The 23,883-nt window shown below is 37.6% G+C and overlaps 2 protein-coding genes across 8 annotated transcripts; one reads left to right on the top strand and one right to left on the bottom strand.

Moving 5' to 3' along the window:
* The first annotated feature begins 80 nt into the window (after nucleotides 1-80).
* LOC114875282 lies at nucleotides 81-19,903 on the top strand. 7 transcript variants are annotated; one of them, XM_029185400.2, is made up of 17 exons: nucleotides 81-1,364; nucleotides 3,133-3,264; nucleotides 4,057-4,237; nucleotides 4,521-4,587; nucleotides 5,205-5,275; nucleotides 5,471-12,243; nucleotides 12,326-12,468; nucleotides 12,546-13,322; nucleotides 13,393-13,507; nucleotides 13,585-13,859; nucleotides 13,933-15,153; nucleotides 15,268-15,683; nucleotides 15,831-16,064; nucleotides 16,329-17,195; nucleotides 17,279-17,408; nucleotides 17,479-17,785; nucleotides 17,853-19,903. In XM_029185400.2, the coding sequence occupies exons 3-17, from the start codon at nucleotides 4,080-4,082 to the stop codon at nucleotides 19,568-19,570; spliced, it is 13,272 nt and encodes a 4,423-aa protein (XP_029041233.1). In that variant the 5' UTR covers nucleotides 81-1,364; nucleotides 3,133-3,264; nucleotides 4,057-4,079; the 3' UTR covers nucleotides 19,571-19,903. The 7 variants fall into 7 exon arrangements, with proteins under 7 accessions (XP_029041233.1, XP_029041231.1, XP_029041229.1 ...); XM_029185396.2 differs by lacking the exon at nucleotides 81-1,364 and adding an exon at nucleotides 2,310-2,809; XM_029185397.2 differs by lacking the exon at nucleotides 81-1,364 and adding an exon at nucleotides 2,310-2,566 and having other exon boundaries at nucleotides 2,668-3,264.
* An 846-nt stretch (nucleotides 19,904-20,749) lies between these two features.
* On the bottom strand, nucleotides 20,750-23,473 carry LOC114875284 (T-complex protein 1 subunit zeta). The gene is made up of 7 exons (XM_029185406.2): nucleotides 23,230-23,473; nucleotides 22,306-22,894; nucleotides 21,896-22,231; nucleotides 21,757-21,822; nucleotides 21,463-21,685; nucleotides 21,215-21,383; nucleotides 20,750-21,138 (listed from the first exon to the last, which is right to left on the bottom strand). Exons 1-7 carry the CDS (start codon nucleotides 23,364-23,366, stop codon nucleotides 21,066-21,068), a joined length of 1,593 nt encoding a protein of 530 aa, XP_029041239.1. The 5' UTR covers nucleotides 23,367-23,473; the 3' UTR covers nucleotides 20,750-21,065.
* Nucleotides 23,474-23,883: the final 410 nt, after the last annotated feature.

Consider the following 23,883-nt stretch of genomic DNA (forward strand, 5'->3'; position numbering starts at 1 on the left):
GGTAATATTATTGATAAGTGATGAAAAACGTAATCAATATACACATGTATATCCCTGTAAAATATTCATTCAATTCTAGGACCCTAGAAGCAAAATCAAGTTATTGATGTTCTTGTGTAGTGATACAGCCGAGTTTAAATTAGTAAATTTAAACAATAAATCGATCCAATCCTGGATTAAAACAAATTACCTATTCTATCAGCGTAGATATGTAGTTGTTAAGACAAATCTAAACTAACGTCATCTCACGAATATGCCAACACAGTAAAAGGTAAGCAACATATGGTGGAAGATGTATTGGCATATCCACGTGAAATCATTTAGCCTAGCGCCATTAATGGCAGCCATTGTACACCGTACGCCCTTCAGGGTTGCCATTTCGTTCGTTACTTCATAAGCAGTGCGATTGTATATACAAAAGTTACAACTCCGAATAAAAGTAACTCGTCGTAACCACAACGTCGAAACTATTTTTCGCGATGGTTCGAGGGTAGTTTCATTTATTTCGTACGTTCACGCTGTACAATTGTGACACGTAGGAAAATAGTTACGTGTTCGAATAACTGTCCATCTTTACAAATGTGTATCTATATTTGGAAACTAATAAGGAGCCACCACCATGATCAATTATTGTAGACCAAAACAGCATCCATCCGAAGTCTCGACCGTAAGACTTCGAAGTGCATCAAGATACAAAGGAAAGCATAAGTACGTGTGCGGTGCTAGCAAATTAACATGAAATTCAATAAAATATGTAAAGTAACAATGTCGACGAAAGCAATAGTAAGGGCATAGCATGTAATTTGTCGGTTGGACACTAAAACTTGTCGAAACATTGAACGTCAGGAGAGTGAGATCGCTCCAAAGTACCTGTATACGCGATTCTGAATGCCGATTCGGATACACCTTTACAGAACGCTGAACAGTTACGAACTAAAATAGTGTCTCGTGCGTGCGTTGTAGGAAGTGACGTTTTTATCGGGCAATTAAGCTTCTTATTACGACGAATCGGTAGTTTTTTGATGCTGAAATATTCATTACGATGAGTCTAGTTCTCTAGCTGGTGATGCAGAATTATAGAGCGCGCTGCAAAACTTGGGAAAAAAAGAAAAGTGTCAGTTCCAACGTAACTGCGACATTGTGAGAAAGTTGAGCGACATTTATGCAGTGCGAAACCGTAGTCATGCATTGACAACGAAAAACACGAAAGGCGTAACGCAGTTTCGTTGTCGGGTCACTGTGCTTCGAGTCACGGAACGCAGGATCGAACGCGAAACGGCGAGAGAGGATCAATGCATACGGCGATATTTTGCTGTGTAATGTTTTATCAGATGTCCCGCCGCAGACAAAGAATCTGTTCTTTGGTAAGAATTCGGTGATATATCTGTTATTTTCCATATAAAAGATATTTACAATCTTAGATATTAGACTCTTCTTGAAAGGTACTCGGGATGATTATCAAAAGTTCGATGAGATACTAATTTTATATACGTATAACACGGTGTAAAAGAAATTTTGAGCCATTTGCGTTTTACAAATGGTTGTTATCGTAGGAAACAATTATGTGATAAAATAGCGTCTATTACGCTACGATGCAGCGCATTGTTTGTCCGTGAAGTCGATATCGACGAAATTCGAAGGAGAGAGGAAAATATAGAAACGTAGCGTAGATAAAGAATTAATAGAGAAGAGAAAGGATGTCGCGGTTTGCAAATTCTGGTCTATATACGCACTTTTATATGTAAATAGTATCTAACGTGAATTACGTGATATTTCATAGTACTAAATCCGTTATTCGTTTGTTTCATTCTTGTTTCATTTAACAGAAGTTTTTAGAAATTTCAGATATTCTTTTCTAACGTACTTACTATATTCGACATTGATTTAGTATAAGTAGTGGTGAGTTAGCATATACTCGTTTCTTGTGGCATACATTCTATAGTTCTTTGTTTCCTGTACTTTAGCGAACGTAAGTACCGAACCGGAAACTTACGAGCCGTATATAATATTCTCTTTCTCTACTGCATAATTGTTTCATCATCAAAGGGAGAAAAGTATATAAGTATACAGTACTATTCTCCCGTAATTAACTAAACTAAATTAAGATTTTAATGAAATTTGTCGGGAAATCATCCCTGTTACAAGATTTTGGGAAGCTTATGTTAAGACACTGATACATTGAAATAACACGTTGTCGTTTCAATGTACAGTCATCGGGTGAAACTATACCAGTCGCATAATAATTTGAGCATCTTTTGATTCTCAAAAATTACGCGACTTTCAAATTGATTATTTCCAAAATATCCAAGCGAGAGCGAAAATTAATGTCGGACGAAAGCGTGTAATGTTATTCGGCCGCCATGTTTCTTACCGTGCTGCTATCTACCGATGATTTCGAGTTTCACGACCGCGACGCCACCTACTTCCTCTCCCTGGGAATCGTGAAACTACCTCCGGTTATTCGCGCAGTAAAATGTAACGAGAGAAATGTGTTTCGAAGACGTTTCTCGTCCATTCTGCTGGATTGTTCCCAACTAACGCGTTCAGGATTCATCCGTCAGCTTCGGTACGTACTGAACGCTGTTTGGATAATTGCTCGAATAAGTTTACTCGTGCAATTGTTCCCGAAGAATCACGTGTTCGATGAAAGGTGATCGGATCTTTCAGAGCGAATCCTTGGAACGAACGTTACGTTCATGCCATTGTGGACGTACCTTGGATGTAGTGTGAAAGGACGGACTTAACAAAAGATCCGACATCTTTATTCGTTGGCTGTGCCTCGCCTGTGATTATTATCTTAGGCTTCTCGGTTAGTATAAGTGTTAAAATATTCGGTAACAACTCTAATGTCGTTTTTAATATATGAAAATCGTGTCGTTTAAAGGACACTGTTATAATATCGAGTTTAAAATCGGTATCCTTTCAGTTAGGCAATATAACTCGGTCGTGTAAGTTCATCGAATGACGCTAACTGCGCATGCGCGTTGCAGTTTATACAAGTGTAAAATATCGTAGACTTTTGTTCGAATTAACCGTCGTTAATTATTCGGACATCTCCAATTATGTTTTGAGAGATAAATACAAAAAAACTTTATATTTTTTGTACGTTAGTCTTCAGAATTTTCTGTTCAGAAAGTGACCGTGTATTTCGTAATGAAGTTGTGAAGGGAACACCCGAAGAGGAGTCCGGCAACTTCGAAGCCTATGAAGCATCAGTGTGATACAAGTTAATTCTCTTCCTCTATTTTCACGTGTGTTACGAAGGTATATTATATTTAAGCGTTATTATATTTTAGAAAGTTTACCGAATTACACAATTGGTCGATTACGTTACCCCCCCGATGCTGTATTTGATGTGTAAGAATAAAGTGGCTGGGTATATACGAATTGCCATATTTGTTTTACATATATACGCGTATAACTGCGCTGTTTATTATTCCTGTTATTGATTATTCGTGTGAACCGAACTACGCGAATGTTAATGAGTTTAGACGAAAGTAATCGGTAAATTACAAATGGAAATGTTAAAATAAACAGAAGAAACATGGCTGTTACGCTTAGTGCGTGATTTTGGAACTTACAAGAAATGAAATTTACTTATATCGCTAAGACAAATGAAGATGGACGGTTGAAAGAAAAAATTAGAATTGAAACTTTCAATTAATAATTTTAATTGTCTAAATGTTATATGCAAATAGAATCAATTAGTGGTATAGCTAGAATTAGGATCAGTGGCTAATTATAGTACCGCATCGTCGCGTAACTTCTGTTCATTGGTTTCATATTAAATAAGTATCTTATCTACCTTAAATACACAGTACAATAAAGATTAGCTAGAAATGTAAACATATTTTTATCTGAAATTCAATTACTTTGTTTTTAACATTTCCATGGTCTCAAATATATTTTTGTACTTTAAGGTTCGTCTAAGATTTGGTTGTAATATTAATTATAATTAAAGTTGAAATTAAACATCGGTGTGAAAAATGATGGCGAATAAATGATAAAAGAAAGAGAAATGTAAAGAAATATAAAGATTTTCTTCTGCTGGTTCAGGTTTATGATATACAACGAGCAAGATGGACGAGTACGACAAGAAATTCGCTGAGATGCAAAAGTACATTCCGTTTTTGGAAGCGATGATAGAACGATTAAAAAACGTTAAGGACAAATCGCGAGAAACGCAACTACAAAAAATGCAAGGCCTTCACGGAATTCTGTCGAACAGTAAGAGGAAGTACGTTTCGAAAATAATCTTTCATTTTTTTTATTTTTTTTTTTATCGCGCCACTTGACGATAGCAGTTCAAAATAATTTTCCGTGTTCACGCTAAGAGGAATTGGCTGACACTAGCGAAAATTTATCGAAGTGTACAATTTTCAAATTCCTAAATTCTAAAGTTTTTAATTTTCAAGTTTTCAATTTTCCAAACTCCAGTCTTTAATTTCCTAATATCCCGTCTATTGATTTTCAATTTTTCGAAAATGTTTTACTCATGATATATATTGTCGATGAAATAGGCTGAAGATCGAGACGCTACAGCGATGCGAAGATGTTCTCCAGAAGTTACACAACAAAGTAGAAAAGGTAGTTATAATGATTAACGATCAGCCACGTTATACCGATAGTTCATTGAATTCTTATTCAACTATATTTGTTTAGCTTAATTATAAATTCAGTGAACTAGAACGTTAACGTGCGGCTCTATGTATGATACTAGTTTCTGCACTGTGTTTGCAAGTGAAACATATAAACGAGGATTACAAACTTATTTCCGTTTAGTAATAACTTTTTTATATCGTTTCAAGAGACACAGAAGATCACATCACCATGCTTTATAGAGCAAAAATGCATTATACCTTTTATATTTTATTTTATTTGTAGACAACTTATATCCTTGGTTGCATTTTCATGGTGTCGTTTAAATTCTTCTTATAAAAAGACTCTGTATACTTTTTATTTATAAACAATAATATAAAGTAATTGTATGATACACACAAATTTAAACAGGTGAATGTTCATTGTTAGCGAATGTATATAGCACGCTAGATAAACAAGAATTTTTTAATCTTATAATTTGTTACTTTCTCTGTAGTCGCTTCCGACTTCTTCTTATTCTTTGTTTCATATATTTTTGTATATTTTCAGGCTTTCGTAGTGCATGTATTATTTGTTTAATTTTAATTATTCTAATCTGACACGAGTTTCAGGGAAATACACCTGGATTACATTTTACGAACAAGAAAAATGAAGCGAATTCAGCGCAGTCCTCATCGTAAGTATCGCATTATGCGGATCGGAATTTCTTCTATTAAAAAAAAAAAAAAAAAAAAAAAAACTATATGCATCTGAAAAAAATAATTGTATCCATTAACACTCCACTCCAGTACATAAAAATTCCTATGAAATAAGCGCTTTAATCCCAGGTAGAATGTTGTCCCGTGTAAAATGTCGACTCAATACCTTTCAGTGTAACCGAAGAAGCAGCAAAGCCTCAGCCCGCAGTGGAGATGGTGGAAGACAAGGAGACACCGGCTAGTCCAAGTCCCCCGGTTAGTCCCGATTCGGTTTCCCAAGTAGAGCCGATAATAATACCCACCGAGCGTAAGGTGGATTTGGACAAGCCTGCATCCCCTGATCCGATCGAAACGTTGCCAACCAAAGCACCGATTATCATACCGACCGAACGGACCACTAACGATCTCAGTCTCTCGCCAAGTTCTCAGCGTAGTTCGAACAAAAGCGACGATGTTTCGTTCGTCGAATGGGAAATGCTCGAAGGGAGCGAGAGGGCTAAGAACCGGCAAATTGTAGTTACTCCCGGCCACGATGTAACCTCGTCGATGAAGCTGGTTGGAAGTAACGCGTCCCAGATGGAGGGTAGACCTCACATACCGATATCGATGCACCCTTCTCGACATATACCAACGATACCGGTACCTTCCCTGGGCGGTTCCAGAAGGTTATCGTCGGTGTTGGAGAAGAATCGGTTATCAGGAGGGAATTTAGACGTTTCGTTGGACTCCAGGCCAGAGTCGCCGATGAACATATCGGATACTAGACTGAAATCTCCAGACTCGGAAAATTTGTATTCTAAGCATGGTAAGAACACATCTCCAAGGTTGAAGGAGATGGTTCCGAGGCCTGCTAGTACCAAACCTTCTGTGCCGTTGTTGCTCTCCCCGCCTCCGGTCTCCACGGAGCCTCCCTTGTCCATGGAAGACTTGGCGGAACTGTTGAACGAAGAAGATGATAGCAAGACGGATAACAAGGGAGATACGACTAAACCGAAGAAGGATAAGCAGGAATTAAGTGCGATAGGGAATGGTAAAGACGCGAAACAGTCCAAACCTTTATTATTAGCACAAGAGGATGTCGATAGCGAAAGCGAGAGGCGTTGGGAGGAAATTGATAAGCACATAGTCAAGTTGACGAGTAGGAAATGTCTTCTTACCGGTGCCCCGACAAAAGTCGACGCTCAAAAGTCTAATGAAAGCAAGGGACCATCGCCAGTTAGCTTAGGACATAACTCGGTCGACAATAGAAGCCGACCGTCCTCGCCTGGATCAAAAGTTGAACCTCGTTTCGCGGACAATTACGAACGGCATCCTCGTAATCACGCTCACGATAAGGAGAAACCTGTCGTGAACCCTCACCGATTGAATGACGATGACATACCTAATCCGTTGCATCATGCCAATCAGGCCAAGTTGGAGGAAAGAAATACTATGATGTATCAAAGGCGACAGGGAAGCGTTGGGCCTGAAATCGTTCCGCCTAGAATAGACACCGAGTTCAGAATGGAGGGTTCAGAGTACTTCAACAGGCAAGTACCTAACCCGGGTCACTGGCCTTCTATGCACCCTCCCGTGGGAACAAATGAGTTTTGCAACAACCAGTGGCCTCAGCCGCCGAATTTCAATAGCATGCCGAATTCTCCTGCGCAGTCTTTTCAGCATCCAATCGGGATGCACCAGGAGATGTGGAACGCGGGTAGAGACCCGATTCATATGGACCCTCATCAGTTGAACGAGGGTCAACTCAGGCCTAATCAGTTCCCACCGAACATAAACCCTGGAATCAGGCCACTGATGAGTCCGAATCCGCGTCCTCAGGATATAAACCATATTCCACGACCCGAAGATATACCCCCCAATGTCGATGTACCTAATGTGCCAATCATACAGCCTTTGATATCACCCACGAGATTCCCTGTTGGGCCACCATACAGGAATTTCCAAGGTGAGAACAGGCCTTACGAACCGCCATTCGATAGAGGCATGGAGTATCCCCATCAGAGACAGTCCTGGGACTCCCCGGTTAATCGTCCGAGCGAAGTGCCCTATAGACCGGAAACCGAAGTTCCTTGTAGCGTGATCGGTCCCACGGACGGTCCTACAGGGCCGTATCCAAGGCCCAGCACGCCTTGTCCCTGGAACAGGGACAGAGATCGCGGCGGGGGTAGGGGGCGCAGTTCTTACTATAACGAGAGAAACAGAGGGGAACCGAGGAACAGTTTCAATCGGGACTCGCGTAGACCCGACTGGCCCAGGGATAATCACGAGTGGGACAATAGTAACCGATTCGGTAGGGACGCCAGAAGTATATCCGACCGCGACCCAAGGGTTCGGGAGCATAGTGTAGTAAACCAGAGCCCTGTTCAGCCGAGAGATAACGGTACCTCGGTAAGGGACCCTCGCTTGGCCAAGGACAAACATTTCCCTCCAGCCAAGGGAAAGGATAGTAATTTCAACGAAAGGAACCCCCGGAAACGTTCCACGGGACCGCCGTTCGCTTCGTCGTTCAGGAAGTCTAAGGAGAAACTAAAATCACCTCCAAAGCCAACGGACGGCCACAGACGGACGGAGAGCGAGAATTCTGGTAAACAGCAGTCGCCAGAAAAATCGGCTAAGGAAAAAATGCAATCGCCGTTGGAGACTCTGTACGGAGTGATCGACACGAAAGGCAAGTCTGCGCAGGGTTATTGTTTGCAAAATTTCAAAATTCCAAAAATCAAACGGAACGAGTCGTTGGAATCGCCGACCTCGAGCCACGCGTCCGAGGAGACAAAGGTGAACGATGGCGTGGATAAACAAGAAGGTAAATCTTCTAAGAGGGACAAGGACGAAGCTATGGCGGAAGTGAGCAGTAGCAGCGACGGAAATATGCAATTGGAGGATTGGAACGGCAGCGCTGACGCTAGCGAAAAGAAAGAGGATCCGAAAGAAGATCCTATTCCTTCCGCGTCTGAAGATAAAACGGATTCAAATATTGCAGAGTCGGATTCAATTACTACCACTTGCTCGAAGGCTGCAGAAAGTGCAGACAAAACGAAGAAGGACGAAATGGAACCGGAAGGGCCGAAATCGAAGGATGAAGTGACGCAAGAGTGGGTCGAGGCTTTGATTAGAAAGTCCTTCGAATTCGGCGAGGGGAAGAAGTTCGTCGAGCAGGCGAAGTTCATGCAGAAACTCGGGGAGGTGCTGCAAGCAAAGAAGCTGAAGAAGATCAAGAAGATCATAGAATCCGAATCAGAAAGTAGTAGTTCTGATAAGGATGATACTTCCGGCACGAAGAAGGTTCAAATGAGGAAAAAACGACGGGTGATTGTTTCCGACAGCTCGGACGAGGAGTCCCTTGCCGAAAGGTTGGGTATCTTAACGGCGAAGACTACAGAGTCGCTCGAGGATTCGTCTGTTAACGAGCAGAAAGAAAAAGAAGCAAGCAAAGACATCGTAGAAGAGGCGACTCTTCGCCTTACTGAATCGCTTAAAAATAAATCCGCGGAACAGGATGTATCTGCAGAGACTGAAGATGTTCCTCAAGAAAAGGATGAAAGCAAAGAGGATACCGAGGAGAATGCAGAGAAATTAGAAGAGAACGTTGCAGCAGATTGCAAGGATTCAATGATTAACGAGGGAAATGACAAAGAAAACTCCTCTAAAGCGCCCAAAGCGAAAGCAAAGAGAAGAAACTCTTTGGAGATGCTACAAGAGGACATAAGAGAGATGTTCATCTGCGATGGTGTCGTGGCCGCCACTGGTCATCGACTCTGTAGAACGCAAAAGGAGAACCAAACCAATACCTTTGTATCATCCAGTTCCAATCAGAGTACACCGACTGCGAGGAAAGAGGAACCAGGTAAACGGGAGGTGGACTCTGACACAGATGATGTTTTGGGTGTTTCGTCCAAGCAAAAGAAGTCTATCAAATCCCGCGCTTCGGATGAATTGAATAAATCGAAGGGTAAGTCTAAGAAAGAAACGAAGAGGGTCACTCGACAACGTTCGAAGCAGTATCACAGCTCGGACAGCGAGGAGGATCAGCCGTTGGCTCTGAGAACCGAGATCATTCAAAGCGTGCCTGCTTTATCCATCCAGGAATCGCGGAACGACGATACCGATGCGTTGCGAAGAAGCAAACGCATCGTTAATAAGGATACGATTAAAGAACCGCGCGTACTCGTTGAAAAGACAGATATTTCTAAGCTGGACTGTTCTAAAGTCCTCTTCGACAGTTCGTCCGATGAGAGTTTTGGCATAGATGTTTCAGAACTGGCCGCGGCTGTCGATATCTCTCTTCATCCTGATAAACAGGCCGATACTGAAACAGCAGAGTCATCCGATAAGAAGAAACCTGGTCCGGCTTGTAAAAAAGCTACGAAAAGGAAAGGAGGGGAATTAACTGAAAGCAAAGTCGATGATCAGTTCAGCGACGAGGAGAGTATTATTTCTGATATTTCTATGTCTAGCAGTAATGCTTCTGCGAAGAAATCAAACGCTGACTCGTTGAGAGTCGAACCAAGTGCCAATGAGGAGTTGTTGAGTAACATTCTGGTGGGATTAGTATCTTCCAAGAATGATACGGATAAGTTAGACAAAGGAAGCGACGCGGACATCGACGACTTGCCACCTGAATCGAGTACAAAGAAGTCTACTAAAAAGAAGAAGAAGAAATGCAACTGGCAGATGGGAATATTGTCTAAGAAAAAGAGAAAGAAGACCACTGCACCTGCTCCTAAAATTGATTCTGATAATCACAATACCGGTACCGAGTTAGGAGCTTCGATAAAAGATTCTTCTTCTACATTAGAAAATAAAAAAGGCAGTAATTCGTTGAATGATAATCAAAATGTTTCTGAGAAGCTTGAGAAGGATAACATTCAAGATGTTAACACTGCTCAAACTTCTGATGGAGCTTTAAAAGATCGAAAAGTAGATCAGTCTGCAGTATTGGATAACGATACAGAGAAGAAAGAGTTGAAAGATAAAGCAGCTGAAGAGGAACCACCGGAACAGAGGGATGAAAAAGACAAGAACAAGGAACTGGAGAGGTCTCTTTTAGATTTTAATATAAATAAATTGATCTACTATGCATGGTCAGGGCAGGAACGATACAAATGTTTGCTGTGTTTCTTCACTGGTAAGAATATCGTTCATCATTACAAATTGAGTCATCCTGGAAAGGAGATTTTGATCTCCAGATTGAAAATAGAGGATGCAATGTCAGTTATTCAAGAAGCTAAGGATAACAACGTGGAGAATGAATCGTCGAAACCTATAACCGATGAAAATTGCAAATTCCATTGTAGAATTTGTTCTTTCTTCACCGAAGGAGCTACGAAGGTCGCCATGGAAGCGTTCTACGAGCACTGCACTACTCATACTGGGGAATACAGGTTTCGTTGCAACTCCTGTCCTTATCAGGCGGTAGCGAAATCTTCTATGAGAACTCATTACTACAAAGTATGTAGAAGATTCAAAGACACTTTTGCCGAAGCGATAACCGAAGATGAGATACCTGAGAAGAATGGGGTTTATGGTTATTTATGTTCCAAGTGTAATTACCTTCAATTAAAACGGTTTCATATAGAGGAACACGTGAAATCATGGCACAAAGATGATTCAGATGTAAATATTGTAATGGTTAACATGTCTTCAGATTCTGTTAAAGAAGAATCTGTTAATCAGATTGCTGCACCAACTGAGAAAGTAAAACAGGAAGGATCTCTACTAAGTTCAGATAATGTAAAAGGATCTACCAATGATACAGTGACTTCTGTTGATCAGAACGATGACGATGTGAGCGAGATAGAAATAATAAAGATTAACAAAACTGCTGCGCCTGAGGATAAAAAGGATGAGAAGGTAGAAACGGAATCGCAGAAAGAAAAGGACAATTCTGAAGCTCCAGCTGATGATGAAAGTGAAAAGAAGAAGAAAACGCCCAAGGAAGATGGAGACTCGAGTCTACCAACAGGAAATCTAAGCGTGTTCGTTTGTCCACCAGAGTTAGAGAAGAAGGAAGTGGAGATTCAGTTGGAACGAAAGAGGAAGATGCAGGAGATCATTCAAAATATAGGTATCAAGTTGCAGAAGGATGCGTCTAAAAAAGGTTTCTCCATCATAGATAAATTGAAAGATAAAATAAACAATTTAATGGCAGTGAGCAACGAGGCTGATAATAATGAAAGTGTAGAATCTCCTAGTAATACTCCTACTACTTCTATCAATTCTCCAAATCTAACACTATCCGAGAAAAGCGCCCTTGAATTGCTTCTCAACTCTGGTTCTGCTGTTGCAGAAAATTCAGAAATAAATTTATCATTGTCTCAAGAAACCTGCGGTGATCCGCCGCAGGCTGAAGATTCTGCTTCGAAAACCAATTTGTCGAGTACAGAACAGGATTCTCAGCCCGCATCCGAGGCAGATAAGTTAAATTCCAAAGTTGGAGATCCTTTGACAAAGTTAGATCAGAAGAAGAACGATGAAAGCGATGCTGAAACCAGCGACAATGAGAATACGAGGAGGTCAGCTCCTATTTATGAATCCGACTCCAGCAGCGATCAGTCGGACAACGAGCCACCCGCAGACGTGAACATGATTCTAAAAGAAACTTCCAGCATCGGTGCGTCCTCCAAGGATGCAATGTTAACGACTATTCAGAGGCTCGCTGCTCAGCTACAGGGTACAAAACCACTGGAAGGTACCAAAGAGAAGTCAAAATCTGACGAACCCAAGAGAGCATTTGCTTCTATTCCTAAAACATCAGACGCGGTACCTGTTGCTGGTATCAAGAAATTTGTTGGCAAATTAGAGAATAAATTCCGTGAAGTTTCACAAGAAACAAGCAGTGATAGCAATCCACCTAAAAACTTTATTAGATTGAGACGTTTGAGTGGGGATATGTTGTCAATACCCACGGTATCTGCAAGTAGCCAAGAAGACGTGTCTTCAGTGAACAGTACGTATAAAAATTACAATTCTTTTTTTTTTAAGTAACAACAGTAAGGGTTAATTAATTATACAATTATTTTATGTAATAGGTGGAAGTCAATCTAATACCTCGCCGAGTGCAGAAAGTACAGAAAAATTAGACAAAGAGGAAGAAGAGTGTTCATTTTTGAAGATTGAAAACGTAGTTAGTCTAGCACCCCGAACTGATAACGATGGTGCTGAAAATCCAATTGTATGTTACGTGAAATTTGTTATTCGTTGAATATGTTATTTCTGTAATAATTAGATTTTCATTTTATTTTATTGCAGATACATGATATAAGAAAAGCAGTTGAAATTTCTCCTTTAAAAGGTCAAGGTGTATCTGTATTGAAAAAATCTAATTCACCTTTTATTCTAAAGAGACTGAATGCTGTGACCATTGCACAATCTATATCAGGGCAATCTTCTACAACAGAAACTGTGAAGTTGATTCCAGTAAAAAGTCTGCCTTCTGTTACATCTACCGTCACCACTGCTCAGCGTACCACCAATTACATTCCTATTGCTCCAAAAACAAAGAAGATCATTCCGATGAACAACAAATTGCCGTTTCCCCTTTCTGGAAATAAGAGTACATTGATCGCCCCAGCAGCCACGCGCACCGTGACTGTCGGAGGATCGCCACAGCCGTCGAATTTGAATTACAAAATCGTTAAAGTCGTTCGAACGCCTACTACTATATTAAAATCAAACGAATCCAACGTTTCAACCGCTACTGTAGTTAAATTGAAATCTAGAGATGCTTACAGCGCCATGTTGAAAAGAACTAAATTAACACATTTGTTCAAATGCATGGAACGTGATTGTCGCTTTACAACTGACGTATTGTCGCAATATCAGCAACATTATATTCAGCACAGTAACGAGGCTGAAAAGAAAAAGGGGGTTCAACATGATTACCAGAAATGTGCTTATTGTTACATGGTACTGGAGAATTGGAATCAGATGAAACTGCATATGGAAGAAAAGCATGCTCATTGTCGTTATCAATGTAGTGTCTGTTTCTATAGAGCTATTGTTCCTTCTTACGTCCAAGTACATCAGGTATAGAAATTAAAATTTCGCGATACACATTTGTTGATCGTCGATTTATGTATGTAATATTTCTTTATAGGTGACAGCTCATCCTGGTAATCATGGTATTTTACTTGGCAAATTATTAAAGGAGTTGCCACTGAAAGAAGAAGTTAATAGACATGACTTTATACATCCTTACGTGTGCCAACATGGTATGATTTTTATTCAGATTATTTGTTATTATTATGTTAGAATAAGTGGTTCAATTTATTGGAAATGCTTCTTACAGATTGTAGTAAATTCTTCTATGTTCCTGAATCTTTTATGGCGCATTTAAAAAACAAGCATTCATCAATTCTATCTGTGTTCAAGTGCCACGTATGTCGTGTTACGTGTCTAAAAATTGATCAGCTAATGATGCATTATAAAATGCATGGATTTTACAAGTATCAGTGTCTCTATTGCTTAAACGGTTCGGACACTATCAATGAAATGCATACTCATTTAAGTGTATTTCATTGTAATCGACTACCGCATATCCTCGAAAGATCTCTTCCTCCTCAGGTAGAAAATATTTTCAAATTACACTGGTTACAGAAAATACAGGATGAATTATATCTGTGATTTTATATTTCAGCCGGTACGACACAAGGATGTGATAGATCAGTTAGTTGTAAGAACTTTCGATGATAATATTAAATTTACCGAGGAAATCATTGATGTAGAAAACGAAGGGAAAGATATCAATAAAGACTCTGTTATAATTGACGTCATTAGCACATCTCCGTCTCACAAAATAGCTTCTTTGAATTTGCCTAAGGATGTAAATATGGTGAACAAAGACGAGAACGATGTACTAAATATATCAATACATAATTTATTTGGAATTGGCAATAATTCGTATAGTTCCATCACCGAATTGCCTCAACGTGGGAAAACATCTTTGAACGAAAGTAGCAGCGACAACGCAACCACAAAGTTATTTGAAAACCTGAACGACGTCGACGTGTCGGTGATGTCAGTTTCCAATAACGAGGCGGCAAATAAAATTTTGTCGGAAAAAAACAAAAGGACCGGTATCGTTTCCGGTAGTAGTTCCATCGACCCGTTAGAACTTTCTGCGGGGGCGTTCGACTCACCCGACGAATTCGTGAACATCAATTTACTCGATAATCCGGATTTTTTGAAGAACGTTAACAGTCGTTCCAGCGACGTTACAAATAACGCGACTGTGAATGACAGTAAAACAGAGGACAGCGATATAGAAATAGTAGATATCGATGATACGGAGAACATCACTCCGACGAAGGATGATAAATCCGGGTTAAATAAAAATGATAATCCCGATGAGAAGATAAAGGTAGATCTTCAGGAAATTGATAAGAAGGAACAGTTGTGCAGCGATGTTGAAAATTCGAACATGTCTACTGACACTAATGGAAATTCTAGTAATAGTCCTGCTACTAAAACGAACAAACCATTGACATTGGACGATATCAAAGATACCGGTTTCATGGGAACAAAATTATACAGATGCGGTTATGAAGAATGTAATTACGGTGCACCTACTGCGGCTCTTTTAAGAGTTCACTCTAAAGAATGCCCTTTACGCAGTGATAATAAAACTTTGAATTGCACTCACTGCACTAAAAAGTTTTTTAAAATCGGATTTCTATTGGAACACTTAAAATCACATGGACTGAAACGCTTTGGTTGTTCGTTGTGCAAAATGAGATGTACAGTTGGTTACCAAGCGATGGGGCACATGAAAATGAAACACAAATATGCTTATAGTAAATTGGTTCCAGCTGATCCAAAGAATCCATCCGTGGATGGTCTGTTTATTGTACAACCAATCGTAAGTGTATGTTATTTAATTGTATTGGTAGAGAACATGTTAATCATTTAATTTGTTTCGAAATTGCGATTGCTTTTATTTGTTTTAACGATTCTTTCATTTATTCCCATACAGTATCAAAGCGCCGAACGAAAGGGAAAGAAACGTAAAAGTACAAAGGCTGCAGAAAAAGATGGTGAGAAGGTAAACACAGATACTGAGAAATTTTGTTTTAGTCCCGACGAGATAGACGCTCTGCCGATGCAAGCTATATACAATCGTGAAGTACAATGTGCTGTATGTCCGTACACAACGAAAGTTCGTACGAATATTATCAGACATTTGACGCTTCATGCGAAAGACGAAAGTGTACCAGAGAGTGGCCCTGTTAATCCCGTGCCTTGCTTAGACAAGAAAGAGCGAATGTTTGATAAAATGGTGAATTTGGCGAGTAGCTCCCATCAGAATGGTCGGATGGGAGGGAAACCAAAGGAATCTAACAAGGATAATGAAGATGAATTGATTCCAAAATTTGTGCCTGAACATAAGAGGCAAGTAAATGCTTACTTCTCAAACTAAAATTTATAGATGTATTTTAAAAAAATAGTGAGAGTGATTCATTGTTATGTACCAAAGAATTGAATGTTTAGCTTGATTTTTCTAATTAAATTTAAAGAAAAAATATTTGCTCATAATAGATACGTATGCGGTGTAGCTGAATGTAATTACTTAACGGTCGATGAAGCGATGTTAAGATGTCATTTAAAGGCATTGCATTCGGAAGAACAATATTTTCGATGCCCTCATTGCCCCCAAGCCGCTCCAGGTCAAGAAGGATTAAATATAGCAATCGACAAAATGGGTGTTCATTTGAAAATGCACGATACAAGACTTTACAAATGTTCCCACTGCAATCATCATCATTATCATAGGTACACACACTGATAGGATGCATTGATTGATCTATAGATCATTCGCGTTACTTAACTTTGAAACAACATTCCTTGAATTGATATATTTTTTCAAACATTCGACAAGCAGATAACTAATAACTTGGAATATTTCTACCGTATTCTAATATTTGTAAATCATTTATAAACAGATAATATTAATTATGCTTGTCAAATGTTTGTTGGACTTCAATTCTTTCCCAGTTCATTTTCTATGCTTTCTAATAGTAATAAATCATTCACCAGGCACGTTGTAGAAAGACATCTATCCGACAAGCATCCCGAGAAAAGACCTTTCGTTAAGGTGATCAGAGAGTTAGAAAACACAGAAAATACTCAGCAGTCGGTGCAGGAAGAGGTTGAAGAAGATGCCCCTGATCCAGATGGAAATCATTGGAAATGTAACATTTGCGACTACAAATGCGTTTATAAAGCAGAAATGGTTAATCACAGTACTGTGACGCACGACGAGAAATGTCAATACAAATGCAGTTTGTGTTCCTTCAAGACCAGTGGAAAAATCATGTTTGACCAACATATCAATAGTAAACACCCAAACGAATTGAATGTCGATTACATTCTGATGTATCAAAGAATAAAAGGTGTTAATAAAAAAAGTGCTGATAACGTTGAACAAAGCGGACAAGAAGAACCATTTGACACTACTCCTCTATGGAGGAGAGACATGCCCAGGATTAGACACATACGTGGAATTCTTTTAGAAGAAGAGGAAGGATCGACAGAGTCTACCTCTTTAAAGACGGGGAAACGAAAGAGCGATTCAGATTTATCGGCCGTTAAACCGGCTAAAATAAAACCAGGGAAATCGAGTTCGCTGGATGACACGAAACAGATGAAGGAAAAATCTAAGAAATCACTTTCGACCGATAAAATAGAAGCAGAAAATCTGAGCGAAACCCCTACTGATAAAATTAAAGACTCAAAAGTTAAACTGATCGAAGACAATGACTCGAGTGATTCTGATGTTGGTAGATTCGGTCCTTACGGAAAATCTGATGGTAACATGTACGTTTGCACTTTGTGCACGCAGTTTAAATCGAAATACAAACACGATATGAGAGATCATCTTTATAGAGAATTAAACTATGCAAGGTAAACGTTCTTATGATTTATTTTAATTAATCCTTAAGTATAAATCATTTTCTTATTGTTCATGCATTGTAATAATATTTTAGATGGCATTGTAAGGAATGTGGATATTTATCTGTGAACCGTAATGCTTTGTTAAAACACTTTTCTAAGCATCACAATGGAGAGCGTCCTAATCACGAACCGTTATCACCAGACGACGATATTGAAGATTGGGTAAATTTATAAACATTAAATTTTCTTTCAATTTTTTAAACGTATCTGTTACCAATATTTCTTTTGGCAGGTTGGCACATTGTTAAAAAGACAAACGCTTATGATAAAAGAATTTTTGACCAAGCAAACTGCAAATACAGATACATCTGCGACCATGAATATTTCCGGAAGTGATTCCAGATCACCTAGTAAAACTTCAAAAACTGCAAATGTTGTCAGTAAATCTCCAAACGCGAAAGACAGTAAAATTCAAAATATTGAAACGAATATAGACGCGCAGGATGATAATAGTAAAGATAACGACGGTCTCATTATTGATATGGGAGAAGAGACACCGACCAAAGAGAAAATAGAAAAACCTACAGAAGTTGAGAAAGGTAAGTAACATTTAACAATGAAAAAAAAAAAATGAAAATGAAAATTAACTAAAATGTTTGATGATAGGTGCAGTAAGGCAGGAACGAGAAAAGCCATTAGTTTGTAAACATTGTAAAATGACATTTACCAGATGGCGTGGTTTTAAATTGCACGTTCAGTTGACTCATTTAAAACGACTTGGATACATATGTCCTTATTGTGATCGTAGCACGAATTCTGAATCATTAATGATCCAACACATGCGTTCTAAACATCCTAACTGTCCCGAGAAACTGCTTCCGAATCCGGCGGCTGGCGGGCCAGAATTACCAGATGAGTTTTGGAAAAAGGAGTATGGTATTGTGTTTCCAAAAAGATCAAAGAAACGGAAAAGAAAGATCAGCGGAGAAGAAATTACAGATCACGATAGCAGCTTAGACCAAATTGAATCGCAGGAGAAATGTACCATATGCAATTTCATTGCTATGAATTTAACCGGCCTGAAAGCGCACATGAGAATACATTCGGCAAAGACTCAATTGAAATGCTCCTATTGTACTTTTATTGGGTCATTGAAAGCAGAATTGTGGGATCATTGGAAACAGATGCATCCATTTTCACCGTTTAAATTTGACGATCAATCGCTCTTTGAATCATCCGTTGATCAACCTGAAAATATAAAGTCGGACAAAAGATCTATCGATGATTACAACGACGACATAGAGGAGGAACATATTTCTGATATAAAGGACGATGAAATAAATTATTGTTGTTACTATTGCAGTTTCCGTGGTAGATCTTTGGACGTGGTTGAAAATCATTGGAGCCTGATGCACAGCGAATTGAAATTAGAAGGTAATTCTTCGAAATTCAAGTCAAATTATCCGTTTAGATACAAAGAAGTGCATTCATTATCGGGGAAGGCGGTTATTAAAGGTCAGTGTTCTAAAACGGAACCTGAAACTTCGTATGAATTATATTTGCAACAAACCCACGATGATGTGCGCATAATAGAAGCATCAGGAATGAAAGAAGGTTGGATTTGTCAATGGTGTAACGAGATGTGTGATTCTGAAGTTCAAATAAAAACTCATCATGGTATGTTCCATTCGCATTTGCCATTGAACTTTAAAGGGCACGATAAAAATAAGGTGCCCAAGGGATACGTTTGTCCGGAGTGTTCGTTTACAACAACATTTATCAATGTGATGAAGAATCATGTCTCGAAACACATTAATCTTTTAAAATGTAAGCATTGTGATAAGACTTTCAGTTCTTCTCCTCAAGTGTCTTCGCATAACGCTGAGGAACACCCCGACATGGAATTAAAGATAGAAAGTATTCAGAATTACGAATCGCAGCTGGAAAATATTATGGCTAAAGTTAAATGGCAAAGAACAAGCTCGAATACACAAAATACAGATGAAAAGGAAGGTATAATAGAACTAGGGAAACGTCAACCTGTAGCTAGAAAGTCGACGACTAAAAATACTGCTCGTCCGAATCATATTCCGTACAAAATAAAAGCAGTCGCTCGAAAATCTACCAATCCACATTCAAGATATCTTCTAAATAATAAAATGAATGACAAACAGTCGGTGAACAGTAAAGGATTTACATATTATGGCCTTCCTAGGATACCTGTTAATTTAGCAAAATTAAATACATACATGGTAGTCGGTGGCCACCGGATGAAAGTGAATTGCACCACTTTGGCACAGTTGATCAATATCAGTCCAAAAATAATATTGAAAGACGTTAAGCATGATGTTAAAACCATGGCTAAGCTTAAAAGGTTGAAATAGTTGATGAGAACTCAAAGGGAAACCTTGTAAGGAAATTATTTACATTAGAATATTTAATTTTACGTTATTATGTATAAATATTTATTGTACACGACTACTGATATAATGGTTAACCTTTAACCAAAGCATCGTGTGGTATTATGTGCTTTTCTGTAACGTTATAGGTAGCAGATAATATTGATGAATTTTTATAAAATTCATTCTTTCGTATTGTAACGCAAGACGTGTATAAAAAAAAAGGCATCATAATTGATTGTTCAATGATCGTACTTTGTGCCTATTATATTCTTCTAGTGTATTAGAAATTTTAAAATACAGAAGAAAGATAATTTATATTTGTCATAAAATTACAATGTCCTTTTACATAGTTGACTTAACTGAAAAATTCGAGTTACTTCATTGGACTGAGAAGTGAAAAACTTTTAAGTTTTCATATTGATATTTTAACAGTGCATCACTGATTTACATATAATTTTACATCACTATTAACAGATTACAATTCTGTACTATGCAACAAGAATTTTATTAAAATTGTTAACTAAGGTAGGCAATCTTCTGTGTATGCTTTTATGTTGGAGAGATAATTTTTTAAATCAAAATGCAGTATTATAGCATATAGCATCTTGAGTATATCCTTCAGTATGTGACTTGAAAAGATGAATTAGATGTACTACTTTCAAAGAGGTATTTATATTTAATCACAATCAGTTTTTAAAATTCTCTTTTCTTAATGGTTGGAATACATATTTACGTCAATTCAAGATCAATTATTCAGCAAAATTAAATCAATAATAATTTTGCAAGGATGGTGTATATAAAACGTGAATACAATTTTCATCGATGATAAAAATAGAAGGTTTAGTTATGCGTATCGGTAAACATAAATGTTGCGTATTATATCATACGCAATAGATTTGTGTATAGAATTTAAATTTTGCCGCGCTCTTGCTTCTCATTAAATCGATCCGTTTGACATCGAACATAGTAGATGAAAGAATTGCATAAAAAGACTGAATGTCCTGTGAGGTAATATTCTAGTATATAAATAATTGTACATATTGTATAATGTAAAAATTTCACATAAATATTTTTGATTTTTATAATAAAGGTGGTTATCATTTCTAATATGATGCTTCAAAGTTCAAGCTTCTTTTTACACTAATTCCATGAAAAAAGGTATAGAAACGATTATTTTTTATTTAAATGATTAATTATACAAAGCATGTTTTTGACAATCATGAATTATGTATTATCTTCCAATCATTAATGGGAAATTAGTAAACAATAAATAATTATTGTTTTTGTTTCCTTTAATTTAAAAGCAGCCTTTTAATTGTTATTATGTGCAGTTATTTTATTTTACGTGAAAGCTTTATAAAAATGTGGAAATTATGCGGAAAATTCAAGAGATCGTACAAATGTAATATTTAAGTTAAACGAAAGAACATTTTTTCTTTAGAATATCTTTTTTAGGAAATAAATATTCATTCATAATTTAACCCTTCAAAGACGACATTCCTGCTCTCATTATTTCGTCAACCAGAAGCAGGTTACTTGCGATGATTGTGCTGTAAATGAACAATTCACACATTTCAAGAATATTCATATTCAATACAGGTACAACATAATTATCTCTTTACTTACCAAGAATTGATAATTTGTTTCTTTACGTTATAATTATCATAGATGCCAGCATCAACGGGTTTTAACGCTTCACCTGTTGAAATATCCAATCCAACTGGTTCACCCAAGGTATTTCCCTCTTCAAATAATTTTACAATCGTATCTTGCGCATCAAATCCACTGTTAACAGCTAAACACAAAAGATGAAAAGTATTACAATACATGACGAACCATTTCAGAAGTACACAGAGAGTTTTCTCCGTACTTACCGAGAGTTTTCGGAATGATAAGTAAAGCTTCCGCGTAAGCCTGTACACCCAACCGTTGTTTTCCTTTTACCTTTTCTTTATACTGATGAAGTGCTTGACTGGCAGCTACTTCAAAAGCTCCAGCGCCAGGAATTAAGGCATGATCATCAATCGCATTCTTAATAGCTCTTAAACCATCTCGCACGGCATCTTTTAATTGCTCCAAGGTATATTTGTTTGGTCCCTAAAAAGTTTTCTTTCGTTAAAAATTGAAAAATAATAAATTAATTAAAACATGATTTATACAAGGTTTACCTTTAATAGAATCGTTACTGAATTTGGTTTCTTGCATTCTTCAATGAAAGTATATTTTGTTTCTCCCTGAAATTAAACGGTATAATATATATTTACCATTTTGCACGTTAATTCATTATTCGATTACTTGAATATTTACCAATACATGTTCATATACAAGTCCAGCCCATCCTAAGTGTTCTTCCTTCAAATCATCAAATGAATTCATAGCCATTCCACCACAGGCTAACACTAAACGTTCCATATTTCGCCGCTTTGCTCTACGTAAAGCTAAAATATTCTCTTTAGCAAGCATGTCCAAAGATTGTGGATCAATACCTTTCTGATTTATAACAACCAATGATTTATTCGTTCCATCGCACAATTTTTTCTTCAATTCAATTATCTTCATTACTCTATTATCAATAAATTCGCGTTCTGCCGCTACAAGTTTTTCGCGTTCTTCGGCAGTTTTGTAGAAGAAACCGCTATTTACCTATATAATTAATAAGTTTTTGTTTCAATTAAAACCATCTATTTTTTTTTTTCTCTTTTTCGTAATTTACTCACCTCACTCTTTTCATATTCCAAGCTAACGTTACAAGTTAATATGTAAGCATTCTCTACTCTCTTAGGCATGTCTGGATGTCTGGATCCATGATCAGTTACAATACCACGAACCAAAGCAGTATCTGCTTCAGTTCTATGTTGCATTTCCATTAATTCAACCATATGCAAATCAATTTCTTTGTTATCCTGTCTTATAGCTAAAACTGCTTCTACACAAATTTCAGCTAGTTTCTCAGCTATCTTAGGATGTATTTTAGTTTTCAGTGATGTTCTGGCAACATCCAACAATCCTTTCTCTGGTTCAAGTGAAATTTTTAAAGAATCCAGTATTTCCAAAGTTTTAGCTCTGGCTAAATCAAAACCTTCTGTAACCATTCGAGGATGAAGACCTTCTGATATATAGATATCTGCTTGTTTCAAAAGTTCTCCAATAATTAATACAGTACTGGTTGTACCATCCCCAGTCATATCATCTTGAGCAGTGGATGCTCTAGCAATCAATGATGCTGTTGGATGTTGTATTTGCATTTCATGAAGCAATACATTTCCATCTTTTGTAATTTTAATATCTCCTGCTCCTGAGACCAGCCTTTGAAAAAAGTAACAATAAAATTATGAGCAATTACACATAATATATATTTATTACGTGCTATATTTAATTTATTTAATTTAATTTTTAATTATACGATATGTGAAACTTTTCATTTATTTCACGCATTGCATTACCGGTACTTCTGGAAACATCAATCATACCTAATAAGGACAATAAAGTAACAGCAACATTTTACACGTGATCTAATGTATTCTTATCTAATTTATTTAATATGAAATGTTTTATATATTTCCATAAATTGCATTTTACACTTTATTCAAAGAACGAAATTAAATATTTAAAAATCAGCACGTGAAAATTGCCGTACATACATTTTCATGGTGCCTTTCGGCCCAAGATTCGTCTTCATTACATCTTGAATTCCTTTTGCGGCTGATATATTAACGGCCAGTGCTTGAGCAGCTCTGGCAAACTCAGCTTTTGGATTTAACAAGCTAATCGCTGACATTCTATCAAATAATAGTCACGATATTTCACTGAATTATTTAGCTTCTTACGTTTTCTTTCAGTAGCTTCGACTGGGCTGAATAGTGCTCCGTAACGAGTGGGCGATGTTCAGCTTCAATAAGTTAGGGATTTTCGTTTTGTATCCAAGTTCTGTAAATAAATTCCTCCGAATTTATGAGAAAAAAAAATATGTTAGATGAGCAGTCTATCTTATATTTCATTTAGGGTTATATAACTGAAAGGAAAGAATTTTGTCTCCCTTTGATTTTGCTTTTTAAAAATCATTTAAAATCAACACAAAATTTGTATTTTAAAAAGACCGCCCAACGGCGATCGTAGCGCCATCTATACACGGACGGCTCAAACTATTCGACGATTAGTTTCCGCAACTTTCGAATAGATGGCGCTACAGCCGAATTTTTAAAAATTTGATTTTGGTCAGTCTTTTTAAAATACAAATTTTGCGTTTACTTTGATTTATCTAATTTCAGATTATTTTTCATGGACGATTTAACTTT

This window comes from Osmia bicornis, chromosome 8 (genome assembly GCF_907164935.1).
Source record: "Osmia bicornis bicornis chromosome 8, iOsmBic2.1, whole genome shotgun sequence".
Taxonomy (NCBI): domain Eukaryota; kingdom Metazoa; phylum Arthropoda; class Insecta; order Hymenoptera; family Megachilidae; genus Osmia; species Osmia bicornis.